Genomic DNA, 20,663 nt, shown 5'->3' with positions numbered 1-20,663 from the left:
CAAGCTCACGCAACCTGTGCATTTTCTGCACCTTGCAGTGAGTTTGCAAGACAAAGTGAATACCCCTATTGTATATAGGTTTACATACCTACGTTATATACATACTTATTTAATGTAAGTAAAAAAGCATGTGCAATATTTAGCAAAGAATTTAAAATGATTCTCTGATAACTATTTGACTAATGGATAGTTTTATTTTTTCGTTTTAAATAAATATCCATTATACATGAGAAGTATTCTTATTATTGGTTTGCTTTACTTAAACTTACTGGACAGTTAAAGAACATATTAGTACAAACGCTTATAGCTGTGATATAATCGTACTCACCAATCAGAAAATGCAATTCTTAAAAAAAATATATTTCGCAGCGAATTCTTGGAGTAAGACAGCGAAAAAACCGCTTAATAAATAGGGTTGACAACGACATTAAAAAGATAAATGTACGTACGTAACGTTAGACGCTGATCAAAATTTCTGGGAAAGAAAATCGTATTTGCCGAATGATGGATGCATTTATAACAAAAAGATTTCTTAGAGTAAAGCTATAAGTGTTTAATATATCAATATGTTTGACAATGATCCTAAGAAGAAGAATGTACATAACCCTAGACGAATAGCTTATAATAAAAATATCTGGGAAAGAATACCATATTCCCTGACTGCAGGATGTACTCATTTCGAAACAAATTCTGGAGTAAAACTGTGAAAATCATCAAAAAAAATATGTTTGACAATGAACTTAAGAAGATGAATGTAAATGAACTAAGACCAATAGTATGTAATCAAGATATTTGGGAAATATTATCAAAAAAAAAAGATTTGTTTCACCTAGCGTTGTAATGGTAGGTAAGTGAAATGCAAGGCGAAAGGAACTCTCTTCACTAAACTAAGAAAATTGTTTTGACTCCATATTTCTCGTTATAGTGGATAGAAGAATGATGATAGTAAAATCAGTCGGAGCTGTTATGCTAAGTCGATTGTCATATAATTGATAAGCAGTGCGAATATTGATTTCATATAAATTGTGGCTTTTAAAACAGTATCTTCTTATTTCCATTAATTTTGTATACCCATATATCATCTTTCGTCTAATATGCTTTTGAAGTTTGTGAAAACAACTGGCAACACTCACTTGCTTAATACTCGTATCAGAATAAAATAGGCAACAAAAAATGTTTATAATATGTGGAATAAAGTCAAAACAAATAAATACTCAAAAAAGGTCAGTCAAAAACAATGCAAATTAAGAAGGCAGAATAACAAAAACAAAATATATAAAAAAAAATATTTAAAACAAACGAAAATAAAATAAAAAATAAAAAAAAACACAAAAAAATAGAAGAGAAAACATAAAAATGCCGGTTTATAACGAAAAGCGTTATATTCACGTTCCGCAATCCACGTTTTATGTAGCAGGAAGTGAGTAGAGATATCTGCTCTATGCCAAGAAGTCAAGGTACTAACCCCAAACACCCTCCAGAGGGAGCATGCGCATGAAGTAATGAAATGTATTTCTTTGAAAAACAGTTTGAAGTGCTTAGAGTGAAGAGACTCCACAAATACAAAAATTGATGGAATGAAGATATAAGATTATTCACTGAAATCGTTATACAACTATAGAGAGTGGAAGAAAAATATCCGAGAGTTTTTGCTTAAAAATTTTTTTTATTTTTTTGTATATTTTTGAAATGATTAATTTTTATATTTTCGGTTATCTTTTGGTTAAAAAAGTGTGCCAAAAACTTCAACTGTTACTTTTTTTTAATGGCGATCAAATTACCAGATAGCGACGAAATAGCAAAAGTTTTACCTTTTAAAAACTGTTCGAAAAATATATCGACTGACTCTTTTATGGGCACACCGTGGAGTGTGTGTTGTGTTGTTATGTGTGTTAGCGGGAATGTGGGACCTTTGGAAGTTTGTGCCGAACCTACCCTAAAAATATTCACACAAAATGAAAATAAGATGTTAGCGGATATTTTAAACTGTTGCTCTAAGCCTTTTATAATATATACCTATATATATATATATATATAAATATATTCGTGCTTCTTTAGACTCTTTAATATAAATTCGTAAAAATTTTGAGCTGGTAAGGAAATTTGGATGAATATCTTGAATCCGTTTGAAATCCAATAAATTCAAAAAATTTCCAACATTTATTTAAATTTTTTTAAAGATTTGTAAATAAACGGTGTTGCCATTTTTTTCAATATTTTAATTTACTTATTTATTTTTTTTTTTGTTTTTGTTTTTTGAAGCTGTTATTAATTTTTTGCTTGTACCGCTTCCATTTCAAGCGGTATAAACTTTAAGCTATGAGCGTGGTACATCCGCAGCAAGACCCGTTAGTAGTTTTATGTATAATTTAATTTAATTTTTTTGTAAATTGCAAATGAACACGTAAAAGGTTAATAGACTTTTAAGCTCCTATGACATAGCAGAAAAAGAGTCTTGATTACATTTCAAAGGTTTGTGTGTTGTACATTTTAAAATAAATATATACATAGAAAAATATGTATATTTGCAGATGTAATTATAAAAATTTTAATTTTAATGAAAATTATGAGAAAGAAATAATATTACAACATTGAAAAAAGTATATTTTTTTCAAAGAACTTTTAATTTATTCATCATTGTCAGATTGTTTAAATCAGAATCAGCAAAATTTTAAGAAGAGTATAAATTAGTTGAGTATGCGAATAAAATTCAAGTTCTGGAACTCCAAATATGTTTTACATTGTATTGTCCATGAATTTGTGTATCCATTGAAATAAGTTAAAATTTTGATCTTATGTTTCTGAAGAAATTTATATGGGTAACAATAATTATTATACAATTAATCCACCTCAACCATTCCAAAGTGGAACAATTTTTTAAAAACATTTTTATAATACAAAAGGGTTAAATTAATTTTAATTAATAATTAATTAAAAAATCGGTTTTCTTTTTTAAAATTTTAACTTTTATTTCAATCGAATTTTTTCTGTATTCATATACGTATTTCGAAATATTCACTTTTGCCTTCATCATATGGGAATTCTCCTCTGATTCAAATTAAAAGTTAAAATTCTAAAAAACAAAACCGACTTTATGTAAAAAGAAAAATGTGGAGTAAAATCTCTTAATATAGGTCTTGAACATCTTCCAGTTTTTCCGAAACATATTTAGAAAGAACTTTATATTCTAAAAATCCGGGTACCAGATGATTAAATGTCTTTCAGTTTTTCCGAAACATATCTAGAAAGAACTTGATATTCTAGTAATCCGAATATCATATTATTGCATATCTTCCAGAATAATCCGGAAGATTGAATATCTTCCAATTTTTCTGCAATATATTTAGAGAGAACTTTATATTCTAGTAATACGGATACCAGATCATTGCATATCTTTTGGAATAATTCGAAATATTAAATGTCTTCCAGTTTTTCCTAAACATATTTAGAAGAAACCTTATATTTTAGTAATCTGAATAACAGATCATAAGCGATACGTAAATAAAAATAAAGCAAGCCGTCTAAACGAACTGCCTATTTCTCTAAATCATGCAGAACGCCTACAAAAAAAAATTTTCTCTGTATTGGTCTGAAAATTCCTGCACTTTCTATGAAATCTATATAAAATGAATCTTTTATTTCATTAATCCGGATTTCTATGTTTTGAGCGAGACATAGGTAATAAAAAGTTAAACTGTTAAACCAAAAAAAAAGTACTCATCATCAGTATATGTTGCTTTTAATATAAAAAAAAACACAAATAAAAATAAAATAAAAAAATAAATAAAAATAAAAAAAAATGACAAAACCGCAAGAACTTCAGCACTTGGTCCAAGTGCAGCCTTGGTTGGTTGTGGAAAAGTACGATTAGTCATTGCTTTTAAATTGATAACCTGAGACTTGCAGTCCAAACAAAGTACATATATATATATATTTAATTCTTTAACTCCTAGGAGGAGCATAGGGCCGTAACAAATAACTTCTACTCGGTACGAATAGTGGCCAATAGCTTTAACTCTGCCCAGCCTTTCCGCATGTATGACATTTCCGTGTCGGTTTGTCTTCTCCAGGTGTGAGCAGGTCTGCCCCTTCTTCTGCTACTCATCGGTCTACGCAAAGTGTGACCGATCCATTCCCATTTGCGGTTTTTAATTATATATGGACTATAAATTAAAAAGATATTTGAAAATTTCCTAAGACCATTGATGATGAGTACTTGGTAATATTCGAAATAGCGTTGTATGGTCAGCCAAATTTCAAGAACTTAACTACAATTTTTGCGCTTGTATTTTTTTGTTATTCGAATCCTTTAAAAAAATATTTTCTAATATTGGTTTGCGAATGCCACCAGTTCCACCAAAGCATAGCTAAGAGAAACCTTTTATTTTTTTAATTTGAATACCAGGTCATGAGCGATACCTAGGTAATAATAAGGCAAATTGTCTACCGAATAAGGCGAAAAGTTTTTGACTTTATATATTCATAATATTTTGTTTCACTCTGGTTATAGAGAATAATTATAGATGGAATAAAAACTTTATGAAGAATCTCTAAGTAGTATCACTCTTAAAGCAAAAGCAAAAGCAGTACATTAACTAGTAGAGCAACTACAGCTACGGTCAGGTTAACGGTGGTTTAAAACTTTTACAGAAAAGATAAGAAAACCTAGACTGCACAAATGACTAGATGCAGAACCAATAATTTAGGGCCATAGAACACTTGACTAAAATAAGGTCCAAAGCAGTTGTTAAACTTTTTCGTAATCTAGAACTAGGGTAACTGGAATATAAGTTCCCGTTGTATTACCTTCCGTTATGCTTTAATAATAAAAAATATGTTAAATTTAATTTAATTTTAATAAATTCAGTTCTTAAATATCGCAATCGCTGAATTAAAGCAAAGTCAAAAAAAATTTTTTTCACATTTGTCTCTGGTTCTTCTTCTAAGTACGAAATAATCTCTTTAATCTTTAATTTTAAAAAATATTTAATAATATTCTAAGAAGTAATTTGTATGAAAAAAACTAAATTAAAATAATAATAGATATAATTAGATTAACAATTTTATAAGAATGACAATAGATAATCTTAGTTAGGAAAAAGATAACATTTGTAATTATTTATAATTAAGTTTAGTAACTTGAAATAATTGGTTAAAGAAAAAAATCCGACGTTTCTTTTCTACAAAAAAAAAAATTATGTTGTTATTTTTAATTAACATTTTTATGTTCATGGCAAGAATATTTTTCATATAGAATAGGGTTTGAATTTAAAAAAAATTTGACTACAAAAATTATTAGCTAGGAACAAATATTAATTGTCAAAACTTCAAGTAGGTAGGTAGGTTGGAATGGCGGTCTTGTTTCCAAAAAGCCCACTTGATCTCAAATAATGGCCCATTGTGGTGCCACAGGAATGGCATTGGTATATACATTGATTTAAATCAGTATACAGTCAATGCCGAAGAAGGTAACGACTCCCCCATTAGGTTAAGGAAAACTAACCTGGCAGTTCTATAAACTTGACCAGGTCCCTAACGCTACAGAATGACAGTTCAATGAGATCGGTGAGAAAAGGGAAAACTCCAACTGTAATAAACGCAAATCAAGTGCAATATGGGCTCAATGTTCTGACCTGTGACCAGGGAGAGGTTTAATGCCTGACATTTGCTGCCTTAAAATTATATACAGACAAAAAACATCAATAAACGTTTGTAATATATATTCACTGATAGTGAATATTTAGCAATATCCGAAGTAGTATGGTGAATATTAAGTTTTTGTTTTTTTAAAACAATTTTATTAATCCAGATATTGCCTACTTTTTAAAACTCTTAACTGTTATTTTTCTATTTGAACCATTATCTCTTAATTGAAAAGTTTTAAGGTATTATCTTTGAACAATAGATGCAGATGCTTATTATGATCAGTTTTTGACATCAAGAAACTAAAATTTGATGGTGATTTATCAGATCAAGGTCTCTTGATATTTAGTAAGTTATGAAAGTTATGTACGGATTAATGTAACCATAGGAAAATATAATACTTTTTTTTTATACCATATTTTCATTTGTCTCATCTAGGCAGTTTTGAACGTTAAGGCTGCTAATGAGCATAATTTTCCATATGAAGAATTTTCATATATAAAAGCTCATTATAAATAAATCAACTGATTTAAGGTGAAAATTGTCAAATGCAACGCTTAAAAAAAGGGAATTAAATACCCTGATAAATAATGAAAAAATTATCTCACAAGGGACATTCCTTAAATTTAAAATATTTTTCATACGTCACATGCATGAATCAGCTTATGCCAATGGAAAGAACCAAATATTAATTTCATTAATACAAGTAGTTTTAGTTAGCAGTGGAAACACGATATTAGCTTAATTTAGACTTATTTTCTGGCTTCAATTATATTAATATTTATGCTGATTAATATTTAATCGTTCAAATCATTGTTTGGCCAGGTGGAAATAGTTTGTAATGACAATATTCTATCAACATTTTCTTCAAAAGATTCTAATGTATATACTAAAATTTTCATAATCTGATGCCATATTCTTTACATACTGCAACGTTCTATTATTTGGATTTGAATAAATGAGCGTGAATGAGAGAGAAACATCATTTTACATGTCTTCCAAGTAATCAATAAAATTTTTATTTCATTAATCGAATAAAGTGTTTTTTAAATTATTTATATTTTCATTTCAAAGGTAATATTTTAGTTTGAAGCAATATTTTATTATTCAATCAAATAATTATGTAGTTTTTTAATGGAAACACCTGAGCATTAAATTGATTTTTCAAGAAATTTTGAATGAATTCCAGAGAGTAGCGCGGTAAGCAACAAAGAAGTGAATTGTGGGTGAAACATTTTTGGAATTTTAATGGGCGTTCTGCACACATAAAATTACTTGAAAAAATTAATGAAATTTTTTTCTATTATTTTTTATGAGTTCTTAAATTTTAAATAAATTATACGAAAAATTGAAAATTCAAAAAAAAAAAAGAAAAATTGTAAACATTGAAATTATTATCAAAAAAATAATTTTATTGTGTATTAACCATAATTGTGAGCAACTTTGGAGTATAAGCCCTAAGTCATATTTTGAACAATTGGTTTTTTATATAAATTTTTTATACTGAGATAAGTGAAGCTTAAGACTCGATTTTTATATGAACAGAACAAAGGTGCCTTATCAATTCCATCGGGAAATATGCGTACGTGGAACGCATGAGTAAACCAAACAAATATGCAGAATAAAATCAAATGTTGAATTAAAAACAATCTGTTGTAAATGCGATAAGGGAAAATACGTTAAATACTAGTAATTTTTCTATAGCCAACCAGAAGTTCAAAATATCTTTCGTTTCTATATCTAGAAGGCTTAAATTCAATAGAAGGTAATAAAGTCTAACAGTGCCTTTTAAATCAATGTAATTAACTCATCATATGTGCAACAATAAATACCAGGTTTGATAATTATGATACGATGTTCACACTTAGACTTATTGAAAAGCAATTTAGCATATTTTTCGTATTGATTTTATTTAAAAATTGGCACATACTGCATATTTGTCGAATTAAGTACAATAGTCTAAACATAGCATAAAAGTAAACGTCGTATTAGATTTTCTTTATTGTATATCGATTAAGTGCTTACACAGAAAAAATTATGGTTTGGATGTATAATTATTGAAACCCAAGATGTTAACATTTTTAAAAATCTAATGCAATTAAATAAGACATTACAAGATAATCCAGTAAAAAAAAATTAAACTCTTTCATTGAGATGCTCCAGCCTTGTAGTACGTTTACTTACAGGTTTTCATATTTTAGATAACCATGCTAGGAAACTAAACCTCTCTTTTAACCAAACCTGCTGCAGTTATGGAGAGGAAGATAAGAGTGCTTCCCATGCAAGACCCCTCTCTGAATAGCATTATAAGCTTTTCCAAAGGTTTTAAGTGGTTCTAACCCTTGAGTTTTTAATTATACTGTAAGACAATAAGGCCCATAGGCCTAAATGGATCCCTTGGTATGGCCAGTATAACCTTACCTAACCTAAGCGTATAAAAAGAAAAGGTCTTAAAGTCTATTTCAGTTTTAATTACATCGAACTCGTGAAGAAAAATGCACAATGTACTTAAAAAGGAAAAAATACTGTTAACTTCTAGAACAGATTTAAATAAGGTTTGGATTTCAGAAATGATGTTCGGGTTGATAAAATCGTTTTGAATGTTTTATAGAAACTGCCGAAAGTGAGAAGCAAAATAGACAGAGAGGATCTACATTATATTAAACTATGTTGGGTTTCATATGTGAACCTATGGGATTGTTAGGATTTACATTAGTTTAGTTTAGTTAGTTCGATTTACAACTTCTACTGTTTATTTATTAATTGTGTTAAATGAAAAATCCATTTACCTTTGAAAACGATAGTGAAAATGAAATAATTAAGGAAATTAAAAAATCTTGAATTCATTTGAAATTTATTTCCTATAAATGTGTTTACAAAATTCAATCCAAGCTTATTTAATTAAATTTGAACTAAGTCGGCTTTTGTTTTAAAGAAAATCAAATTTGTACAAAACAAAATAAAAAAGTTATTAAAAGTTTTTATTTTATTCTATAGACTGTATTTTTTGATATCAATCAAGTAAATAATACTGATTTAAAATATCTGGACAAAATGGCAGCTAGTTTATTAGAAGAGGCAATGAGTTGCGATCACAAAGGACGGATGATACAAGCACTAAGTTTGTACGAGCGTAATGCTTTTGTACTCATGAATAAAATGAAAGAAGGCCATGGAGAAACCAAGCAGCAACTTCAGCAAATTCCGAAATTAATAGACAGAATTGACATCCTGACAAAGAGAATAGAAGAAAAGTTTCGTCCTGAAAAATGTTTAAAAAAACAAATTGTTAATAACGATGATATAGGGATCGGCTATGATCACATCTTTGGACCGTACCTAAGCTCGAAGATAATTGAAGTAATAGTTGAGGAGCCACTACTGCGACATGAAAACCATTATCGGAATTTAGAAGAGTTCCTGATTATGCTGATAAATCGTTGCGAAAAATTGAAATTCGTCCGTATTGTTACAATACATGATGTCAGTGCTAACTCCACTCAGGAATCAAGATTGAATAAACTAAAATCTGATATTTTAAGAAGTGGTTTACGGATGGATATTAAATATACAATGAACGACGTAATCTCAAAAATAGTTTTCGATAATGGCCATATATTTAAGCTTGGACTTGGCTTAAATTTTCATAAAAATGATATCAATGAGTATGGATTGATTATTCCAAGGGGTTTAAGTGATAGTAAATGTTTGTCGACATGTTACGAGGTGTGGAAGTGTGCTGACTTCTAACATTTCGTGCTCTACATTTTTTGGTGCTTGGATTTTTAACTTTTTTTTATTTATTTATTTTTCTATAATTTAAAAAATTTACACGAATTATATTGAAGGTAAAAACATATATTATACATTACAAGTATATATATTTACTAATTTTAACCATTTATTTATTAGAAAAAAATCCTGTTTGAAGCTCTTGCCTAGATGTTTTGTTATTTTTTGTTGATTGATGTTCTGTTCTGTTCTGTTAAAGAATTCAAGTAAGTTAAAATGACATTATAATATAAATAGTATATAGTAATACACATAATAATATATATATAATTATACATATAATAATATACATTATAGTATAATATAAACAAACTATAAAACTATTTTAATCTATTAAGTTAAACTATCGAAACACATTTGATTAAAACAACTTTTATAAAAACCAGGATTCCTCATTCTCATTCTTAAACTCATCATGAAGTCTTAGTTCCGGTTCACAGTAGCTTGCAAAAAATAATTGGAGCCGTCACTCTACCCAAAATACGGGAATATGTAGCCCACTTGTTTTTATAATGCCTTGCTCTATACGAGCTGACAATAATCGCACAATTGTCTGCTATTGCCTGTTATCCAGGCATATACAAAGTTTCTTAAAGATGTATTAAGCACTACCCGTCCATAAACCGTTAAGAAAATTTTAAACCTCGGGAAGCAATTTTTAATGCACAGAATTATCACATGAAAGCATTATAGTTTATGTTAACTTCGTCCAGCTGTTAATGAGATTTTGGTTCCAGATGGACATACAATATTAATCTGAAGTTCTAAGTATTCGTTAGAAATATTTAAACTTGATCAAAATATTTTGTATGGATTTTGTATGGACTTTGTATGCATGTTGTAGGAAAAATAGCACTTCTGCTACATACTTGTCGAGTTAATTGCTTTAGTGTAAACATCTGGTGTTGAGAAAATTTGGTAAATAATTAGTAAATTAGTGTTAATTTAATTTAAATTTAAATAATAACAACAAATAACAACAAAGTTTCACAGATCAAGAGTAAATCTAGATTGAAACCGGATTTACCAAACGAAAACGATATAAATAAGCTATATTCCTTCAAAAAAAACAGTTTGTAAATAAGCTTTATTGAATTCAGTAAATTTAGAGGATTCGCAAAATATTAAAGCAATTATGTTGTAATTGTAATTATAATTAACACCAACATAATAATTTAATTATAGGCCTTAATGCCTTGAGGCATTCTTGAATTAACCCATTAAAATCTGTTTATAGATCCGCTCGTCCGATTTTGATAAAATTTTAATATATGACTATTAGAAATCACAGAAGTTAGAAGAAATAAAAACTTTTTTGATATCTTCATATATTGCTGAGATGCAGCAATATTTAAATACCCGACAGGCGTTGGTGTGATCATTTTTCTATCAATTTTACATATTTTGCATTTCTATTGCATAGAGTAAACATTTAAACTGCTTAATAAGGGTGAGGTCTCTGTGTTTTTTCTCATTTTTTAATATTTGGCAACACTTTTCCCAAGCATTTTCTGACAAAAAAAGAAAACCATGTTTTCAACTTGTGAAAAACTAAAGTTAACTAAGTACGAACTATGCTGTTCTATTTTTATGTTGTAGTCTCATCTTTCCCCTTTAAGGTAAAAAATCGTGATACCTGCCACTTAGTTCACGCTAGAATTATTTACATGTCTACACTTTCTTGGGTATTTAAATACCCAATAGGCTAAAATGGATTAATCGCGTTAATTGTGTTAGTGTAAACGCACTGTAAACCTGCCAATATTTTTGGTGAAAATAAAGTATAAAATTTATGCGAAAAAAAGAAGATATTTTATATAAATATATATTTATGAATTATGATTTCCTCTTTCTGCTGCTTTTTGTTTTTTTTTTTTTTTGGTACTATAAAGTAAAATCATTAAAACAAAAACCGCATAAAGTTAACATAAAAATCAACAAAAGTGACATAAATCTTAGTTGGTTTGTGTAGAAAAGTAAAAATGACTTCAAATGACTAAAAAGAGAGATGAGTGTTTGGTTACCGATGGGTAAGATGGGTAAGATGGATAAGATGGGTTAAAAAAAATCTAACTTTATTCGGTAGAAATTTTTGATATTTTGTCAACACTGTGAATGATGATGAATTTTCGGTTTAAACAAACAACATAAAGAGTAACTGAAAGTTATGTCGACGCATTGGATTGAGGCGCTGATTGAGGCGTCAACATGTGTCATCACATATTTTTGGCCAACGGGCGCAGCTTAAAATCCACAAAACAAAAACAACAATGGCACGGTACAATAACTTAAGACAAAACCAAGTTAATTAGCAGCAATTAACTAATGTTGGTTAATATTTTCAAGACTGCCCAGCAACATCGCAGCTTCTAGCGAGAAGAGCTGAAGAGTTGAAGAGCTTAATGGACTTAATATGGGTCAGCATGCAGATACATATAATACACAGAAGACAGCGCGTAACGAAGCCGAGGCGAAATCAAAGTAGAACTTTTTTTTTTTTTGTGTAATTTTTCTAATTGAAAATTCGAAAGCGGTTTAAAGCAGAAAATATGAACAGAGTGTATATAAAATATAATAATAGTGTAAAAGTAATAATAGTAAAATTTATAATAGTTGTTATACCGAAAAGAATAGTATAACAAAGCTAATAGATTTTATTATTTGGTCTTCTAATTTTGAGTTGATTTCACAGCAAAACTCTATACCGCTCGCTGCTTTCTACGGTCAGTTGGACTCGTATTTCGCACACATAATAAATTTATGGATTTTGCACTATATTTTGAATAAAAATTTGCGGTTTTAGATTGTTAAATTTCTGACGACTGACATACAATTATACAATTAATATAAATGAATAGCATTGACGGAATGGTTTTATTTTGGTTACACTTCTTTGTCTTTTTTTTTTGTTTTTTTTTTATTTTAAGTTTTCTTGTATTTTCATTGCTGTATTTCATTATTTTGTATGCTATGTATATATAGTTATATATATATCTATACATATATATATATATAGTGTAGCTTAAGGCAGCAGAAAATTGATTTTTCGTTATGACAACGCGACGAGTACGGGTACGGAAAACAATAGGTACACGTGCTTTTCGGCTGGTTTGACTCACCTCTTTGCTTACGGGGCAGGCGAAAAGAATTCCATATGAAGGATTTCTTACGCAAACCGGACGTTCTACTATATAGATCCAATTCACTTGTATATGCAGCTGCAGTTGCCGTTGACAAGGTCTTAGCGCCTGCCGTATTGTTTGTTGCACTTGCCTCGGTTGGTGCTGTTAGTGTGGCCAATAGATTTGGTTGGAAATTCTTTGTGTATTTCACATCATTCGGAAAATCATTTAAATTGTATTTTTTAGTTTGTGAATTTTTATGATTTTTTAACATTTGCACTGTTGTCGGAGCACCACTTGCACTACGCGCAGCTGAAACAACAGCTGCTGTTGTTGGCGTTGCCGTTGACGCTGATGTATGTAAATTCTGTGCTGAACCATAGAAAAAAGCGACAAAATCGTTTAAACCCATTTTTTTTTGTCTTTGCTTTAGATTTTTCTTTTACTACTACTTTTACTTTTATTCTATTTTTTTTTCTTTTGTGTTGTGTTGTGTTGTTACGATTTTTCTCCAAAAAATACACGAGCTTTGATATCTTTTTCATCCACAAAGAACACAAATTTCTATGTTGAACACAAATCAGTTATTATTTACTTAATGGGCCAACATCCTTGGTGGGTGGCATTAAGGCATAAACGGCAAGAACTAACAATACAGAACACAGAACACATGAAGAGAGACAGAGAGAGAGAGAGCGAGAGCGGCGAAATGTATTACACAAACATGACATGAAATACTTTTTAAGCGGACAACAGGCAACACATATCCTTACAACACTCTTACAGTCACTCTCAAACTGTATTCATTATTGTGCTTTGTTATCTTCAAAGCCGTAACTGTTATACACAAGCACCGCAAACTGTTAGAACTTTCAATGCAATTGCATATTTTTTAATTAATTTAAATTATATTATTTTGCAATCACTGTTTTTTTTTCCATTTAATTCTATTTAATTATAACGAAAATGATATTTGAATTTATTTTTCGTTTATGCAAAATATTACACAAAATATTACACAAAAATTCGCATGAAATGCTTTGATTTTGCAATTTTTATATATTTTGTGTGTGGAATTTTTATGCACTTCACTTGCTGTGCCAGGTAACGTTTGCCTTCTTAAAACCGCGTCGTGCGACTGAATATGAATGAAGTTTATACATCGGCACAAACTTAAAGCAAATCAGAAAAAAAACAAAAAAAAAAACAAAATAAATAAATAACATAAAATAATGTGAAATAAAACAAAACAGAATGAAAGAAAAAAAAAAACCAAAACCAAAAACAACGAACAACAAATAAAATGTTGCGTTGTGTGTTGTGCGTTTGAAAAATCATAGTAAAATTATAGTAAAGTCAAGTTAAGAGCTAATACCACAATAACAATAACAACAACATACAACATACAACAACTAATACTACAACAATAACAACAACAAGACAACAACAAGAAGAAAAGCCGCAATGTTAGCAACAATGTTAGCAGCAAGAGACTCAACCGCCAGCAACAAAATGTTGTAGTTGTTAAGACTAAAACTGTAGCTCAAAACAAGTTAAGAAAAAAAAGGCAAAATTTTTTAAAAAATCGACTTAGACTAAGAAATTCGCTATACTTTAGAAGAGCTTTTCTATAGGGAAACGAAATTAAAGAACTTTTTCACAAGAACATTTTTGAAATATTTAAAACTACAGTAAAAACTCTTTTGAGCGGACGATCATCATCAATTACCTTCTACACATTCCGAATAAAGAAAAGGTTTGATTTTAGAACATCCCTGTTCTGGGAAAGTGTCCGGCGATATTGGAGAGAGATTAAGTTATATCTAATAATAATAATAAAATTTAATTTAATGACATTCGATTAAATGGCGTTAAGTTACTTTTGAAATATTAAAAAGTACAGTGAAGACTCCCTTAAGCGAATGGTCATCATCATTATTGTTAATTTCTGCATATTCCAGAGGGATGTGTGGGCAAATGAGATTATATTATTTTAAATAATAATAAAATTCGATTTAAGAAGTTTACTGTTCTGGAGGAGTTTTCGGCAAAATTGGATTAGGTTATTCCAGCTTAATGAAATGAAATTATATCAAATATTTAAAACTACAGTGACGAGTCTTTTAAGTGGACGATCACCATCAATCAACTTTTACATCTTCCAAAGGATTGTCTAGAGAAATAGGATCAAGTTATTTTAAATAATAATAAAATTTGAATTCATGAGATTCGGCTAAATGCATGACAAATTTAGAATTTACGACATCTCTGTTCTGGAGGAATGTCTAGGTAATTGTAATTAACTCCTAACTCCTAACTATTCTGGATGGATGTCTAGTTAAATGGAAGTAAGTTATTTCAAATAAAATTTGCTTTTAGGGCATTTTTATTCTAGAACAATACACGGCTAAATAGGATTGAGTTATTTATCCTTATAATCCTAATAATTAATTAAATTATCATATAAATAATGATAACATTTGAATTCATGATATCTGGCGTTATAAGATTATTTTAATTAATAATAAAATTTTCTTTTATGATATCCCTGGTCTTGAGGAATGGGAATAAGTTATTTCAAATAATAATAAAATTCGTTTTAAGAAAAATTGTATAAGATTTTTGTTCATGGAGAGGCGGCAGAGTTTTTCGATTTTGCCTTTCCAAATTATTTCTAACAATATTTATATATTTTAATATATATTTTACATTATTTACTATCTTTATTCAACCATTTTTCCATCAAAGCTGACTTTTAACTTTGAAGTTGCACTTGGTAACCATCTGTATTTTTTCAGTAGTTTGAGATACATTCAAACCTTTCTGATCTCACTGAGTGTATTTGCATTATTGAAATAAATATCGGGTTTTTTTTTAGCTGTATGAGAACTTAAAATGATAATACACAACAGATATATTATTGGAATGAAATTTTTTTTATTATAATCTGATAGACAATTTCATACCATTTGAAATTATCTATTATTTTTTGTATATGATTTCCGACATATGTTCGCTGACTCTGTCAGTTATATGGTTTATTTGTCAACCGATATATCGTCTTGATATATATATGTATGGGTCTGGTTCATTAATGATTTACATATACTGGTTTAGGTGTCGAAGTATAGTCGTTAATTCAATTATTCTAACCGCTAATTATTCGATGGAAAAATGCTTTCTTTCGTATTGATTGTCGCAAATCACGATTTACAAATATGGTTTCCAATCCTATCAGATCCACTATTCTTATAAACATACATATTTAGGAATAATACTTCTGACAACATTTTATAAATCTTTAAGTTGTTTTAATGTTTGCTGTGAGTCATTTTTAATTATTTCTTTAATTCTTCGGTTGATCATGGCGTTCTTGTATATTTTATATGTTAAAAATAGAGAGTTTAATACAAAATGTGTAAATATATATATATAAAAATATATTAAATATTAATATATTATTTACCACATATTTCTATTATTTAGATTTAATTAAAATGTTCTTTTTTTTTATTTTTTCAGCTACAAATATTTATAAACACAATATATATACATATATAATCATGATGCCTCAATTCTTCATTACGAGGCTACAATATGAAATTATCCGTTTGCAAAGGAAAGGTATGAGCAAATTCATCTGTTTTGATAATAATAATTAAAACTTTTATATGTGAGATATATATAAATAGATATATCTAAACACTACAAATTTGTAATATTTTAAAACAAATAATTTTATTATTGATAGGTAAACTCAAATTAGTGAATTCAGAAAAAACATATCTCCATTTATAATTAAAAGGATTTCCACAACCAAGGTATTATTTATTACTTTCCAAATTAAGAAAGTAAAGAAAAAAAGTTTATTTTTATATACTTGCAGACTTGATTATGAAACCCGCCAATGAAATAATATTTTAAATACCATATATCTTCTTTCACCATGTATTCTAGGACATATTGAAAACTATACATTTAAAAAATTTCCATATGCAAAGGAAGTATATGGGAAGTTCCATTTATTACAGTCATAAGCAAAACTGTTTGGTATCTAAGTATAAAAATATGATTCATTATAATATATTACAGATTTCTATTACTCGGAACTAAGTATAAATATCATCTAGTTTTTAGTTGTTTCAGCTGCAAATCTTTATGAAATTAACTTTTATACCAAATCCAGATGCCCTAATTTAATATTTTTTACAAGTCAAAAAATGAAGCAACACTATTCGTAAGGAAAGGCCGTGATTAAGGATTTTGGATAACAACAATTGCAATTTTAATGCGTGTAATGCAGTATATATATATATATATATATATATATATATGGTAATAAAATGTATTTAATTCTATATATAAATACAACGTATATGTAAATTACAGTAAATAATTTTCTTATATGAAGATATATTAAAGTATTAAGTAACCAGTAAATCCAAGAAAAAACAAATTAAGTGATTTTAAGAAAACGTTTATAGCCAGGTATATATATATTACTTTTGAAATTAATCTATAGAAATAATTTTTATTTGTATATATTTACAGAAGCAATATATAAACTGAACAAATGAAACTATAAACTATAATAACAACAATAATTTTGAAATATAATTATCGTGTGATCAGCAAAATAATGACAACTATATCTGTAAAAATCCTCTTTCATGATCTGTATTATAAGTTCCATGTATTCCTATTACACAAGTTGGTATCATTCAAATCTGTGTATTCTATAAATATATATATTTTATATCTATTTTTATACTTTTCAGCTCCAAATATTAATGGATTCAACTACTACATCATATTCAAATGCCCTAATTATGTATTTTTTACAAGACAACAAAATAAAGTAATGCCTTCCAAAAGGAAAAGTAAGTAATAGTTGAGATAAATGTGTATCTCCCATTAGGAATTAAAGGATTTTTATAACCAGCGTAATATTTATTGCTTTTAAAACTTACATTAAGTAAAAATTGGGAAACATCATATATTGGAAAACATCGAAAATTATAAATAATTAATATATCCTCTCTCTCATTGTATATTGGAAAACATCGACTACATCGACTATGGAAAACATCGACTACATCGACTATGGAAAACATCGACTACCTCTGCGTCTACTGAAATGCCTTGATAACTAAAAATATGAAATATAGCGTCTTTCTCTATGTATATTGGAAAATATCGAAAACTATAACTATGAATTATATCCCCATTCATTATATATATTGGAAGTTCCATTTATAACGTCTATAAGCAAATATTATTTAAATATTAAATATTATTTTTTTAATAATTATTTAACAAATATAAAAAATAAAATTATTTAATAAAATTTTATTTTTGTAAAGTGTTTTATGCTTTAAATATATAACACTATATATTTACTTAATAGTCATAATAATAGATTCTAAATCTATGATGCTTGGTATCATGATACTTGGTATCTGATTTAGAATTTTAAAAAATTTTCAAAAATTGCTGTACTCTGTAAAGCAAGGTTTATACTATATATATATAGTACTATATATTTTATTAATTAAAATCAGTTTTCTTTGAAGCATTTTAAATATTTAGTTCCAGCATGCATGATATGAACTATATTCTTCAAGCGACATCCCTAATGTCACCTCTCTTGACACAGTCGTAATGAACGTCAAAGATGTTGAGATGAAGAATTACCATAGCTAATAGGTGTTACTACAGTCTCAGAAGGCGTTTGTTTTGTTTGTAGAGAGAACTCCACACAGACATGACAAAAAATAAATTTACTATGTAGATAATTTATCATCTATACATGAAGAGGTGAACATTTAGGATTTCTTAGATCAAATTTAAGATTAATAAAAGCAAAACAATAACTATATATATCTGCAAGTCAACCTAAAATGCGGATACACATAATAGACATATACACATGTATACATATTTTAAGCTTAAAATATAATAAAGCGAATATTTATTTTTAACATTATTTAATAATTTAAAAATTTTAATTTATTAATTAACAAAAGAGCATTAGCCTTTAAAAAGAAATTGATTATAGACAAAAATTATTTCAGTTAATCCTTAAGATCATATAACAAATTTAATGCTTTCACATAGCACTCCATATGTTTATTACGTTCTTTAAAATTATCTAAATAATATAGGTATATAAGAGCACTAAAGTATTTTCGAGTGTTTTGAGATTCTTTTATATTTGGATGAAATTATTTTGGAATATTCCTGTTCCTTTTGTTCCCTTATTAAATATTTATTCATAAAAATAAAATTTGCATTTATAATATAATAGAATAATATTTTATAATAAAGATATTTTATTTGTTTTTATTTTGTTGTGTTTATCATTTGATTTTTTGTTTAGATAAACTTCCTACAAACATTTTTTTGAATGTTGTTAATTTTTTAGTGCAATCGTCAAGCACTTTTTTTAGTTTTGGTGTACTTTGATGAACGTTAATATGAATGCAACTTAATATATATTTGCTAGTAAGTAGGATAAAATGTTACTTAGTTGTTGTTACTATTACATCTTCCACATGCATAAAAAATCTCTGATACAATATATATCGAAGAAAATAATCTTCATCTATGTTACTATCACAAAGAACATTATGTAAAAACTGGAGCAGCTATGCTACTTTGATGGTGTATTGCTGTTATGCAGATTCCAAAATCGGGCTGAAGATTTATAAAAGCATAACTAGAACAAGAAGATCTGAAAGTCGGTTAATCTAAGACATGCATATTTATTGAACAGCTCAAGCTTTAAATACATTATAATATATATAATAGTTTTAATCTTTATTAATTTAAGGTTATGATAATTTGGAGCTCTAAATTTTAATTTATGTATTAATTAAAGAAATGGACATTCGAAGCAAATAAATTATAAAATAAAATTATTTGAGTTAATTCTTAAAACAGACAAATTTAATGAATTTACATAGCACCCCTAAGGTTTATTACATTATTAAATGTAATATTACATTTATTACATTATTATATAAGAGCAGTAAAGGATTTGTTGAAAGTGTTTTGAGATTCTTTAATATATGTGTTTTGGCATATGTCAACAATCTTCCTGCTTCATTTTCCATATCATTTATTTATATCTATATAATAATTAAATTTTCCATTATAGTATAAAAGAACAATATTGTATATTGAAGATGGTTTATTTATTTTTATTTATCATTTATCATTTAATTTTTTGATTCAGATAAATAATGTTTGAATGTTCCTTAAATTTTTTTTTCGTGTACTCATAAAGCACTTTATTTCAGTTTTAGATAATAATAGTTAAAGATAAATGAAATAGAGTGGCTAATATATTTTTTAATTAATATAAACTCAATATTGTGATTACGAATATGTAATCTGTTATAATTTTAGCAAATAAATTAGTTGTGACTTATTTCAATATATGTATTTATATATAATTTTTAATTCAATGGGGTATCAGTGGTAGATATACAAACAAAGTGCGCGCAAAATAAATCGCTCCGCAACTTTTAATGTTTTTTATTAAAAAAATGGAACACAGTGATCACAAATTTAATTAAATAAGTTGAGACAGTGACTCTAAATAAAAAGCTAATAAAATTGTGGCTGATTTTAAAAGATAAGTGAAACTTTTATTGAATTTAAAACATTTGTTTTTATCAAAAAAAGAGTTTAACTTTGCAAAATTATTTTTGTTTTGAATTTTATTTTAATATTTTTCACACACATCTAAAACAGCTGATAGAGACAGCATATAAAGCTTGAAAGCTTCACATAAATAAAGAAAAAAGTGTTGTAAATTGACTCTGAAATTATACCAATTGCAATTCGCTTATCGTGTAATTGTGTAATTTTTTAATAAAATCTTTTAATTTGTTTTTTCTTTTTGTATTCTTTTATATATTTTTTTATATTTTATATAAAACGACTGCACAAATTTTATAAAAACATTTCATGCCTATAAATAGAACACCACCTCCGGTAAAAGAAGGTGGTACACACCAATTAAAAAGTGAAAATTCACCAGCAGATGTTGGAACTAAACAAGTTCAAAGTTTAGAAAAAATGAATAAACAAAGTACAGAC

At 27.7% G+C, this 20,663-nt stretch overlaps 2 protein-coding genes and 2 long non-coding RNA genes across 4 annotated transcripts in view; 3 read left to right on the top strand and 1 right to left on the bottom strand.

Annotated features, from left to right (window-relative positions):
- Positions 1 to 20,663, bottom strand: part of LOC119687521 — a 326,485-nt gene that overhangs the window by 67,961 nt on the left and 237,861 nt on the right. The window lies entirely within an intron of this gene.
- On the top strand, positions 7,091 to 9,641 carry LOC119687526. Its single transcript, XM_038101869.1, has 3 exons — positions 7,091 to 7,408; positions 8,641 to 9,491; positions 9,556 to 9,641. The coding sequence occupies exon 2, from the start codon at positions 8,698 to 8,700 to the stop codon at positions 9,391 to 9,393; it is 696 nt and encodes a 231-aa protein (XP_037957797.1). The 5' UTR covers positions 7,091 to 7,408; positions 8,641 to 8,697; the 3' UTR covers positions 9,394 to 9,491; positions 9,556 to 9,641.
- On the top strand, positions 16,086 to 16,883 carry LOC119687530. Its single transcript, XR_005253197.1, has 3 exons — positions 16,086 to 16,181; positions 16,309 to 16,378; positions 16,444 to 16,883. It is a non-coding gene; the product is annotated as an uncharacterized LOC119687530 (long non-coding RNA).
- Positions 16,954 to 17,824, top strand: LOC119687529. Its single transcript, XR_005253196.1, has 3 exons — positions 16,954 to 17,045; positions 17,109 to 17,267; positions 17,336 to 17,824. It is a non-coding gene; the product is annotated as an uncharacterized LOC119687529 (long non-coding RNA).

Source organism: Teleopsis dalmanni, chromosome X, assembly GCF_002237135.1.
Source record: "Teleopsis dalmanni isolate 2A chromosome X, ASM223713v2, whole genome shotgun sequence".
NCBI lineage: Eukaryota > Metazoa > Arthropoda > Insecta > Diptera > Diopsidae > Teleopsis > Teleopsis dalmanni.
The sequence above is the reverse complement of the archived record's forward strand: the minus strand, read 5'-3'. Positions and strand labels throughout refer to the sequence as shown.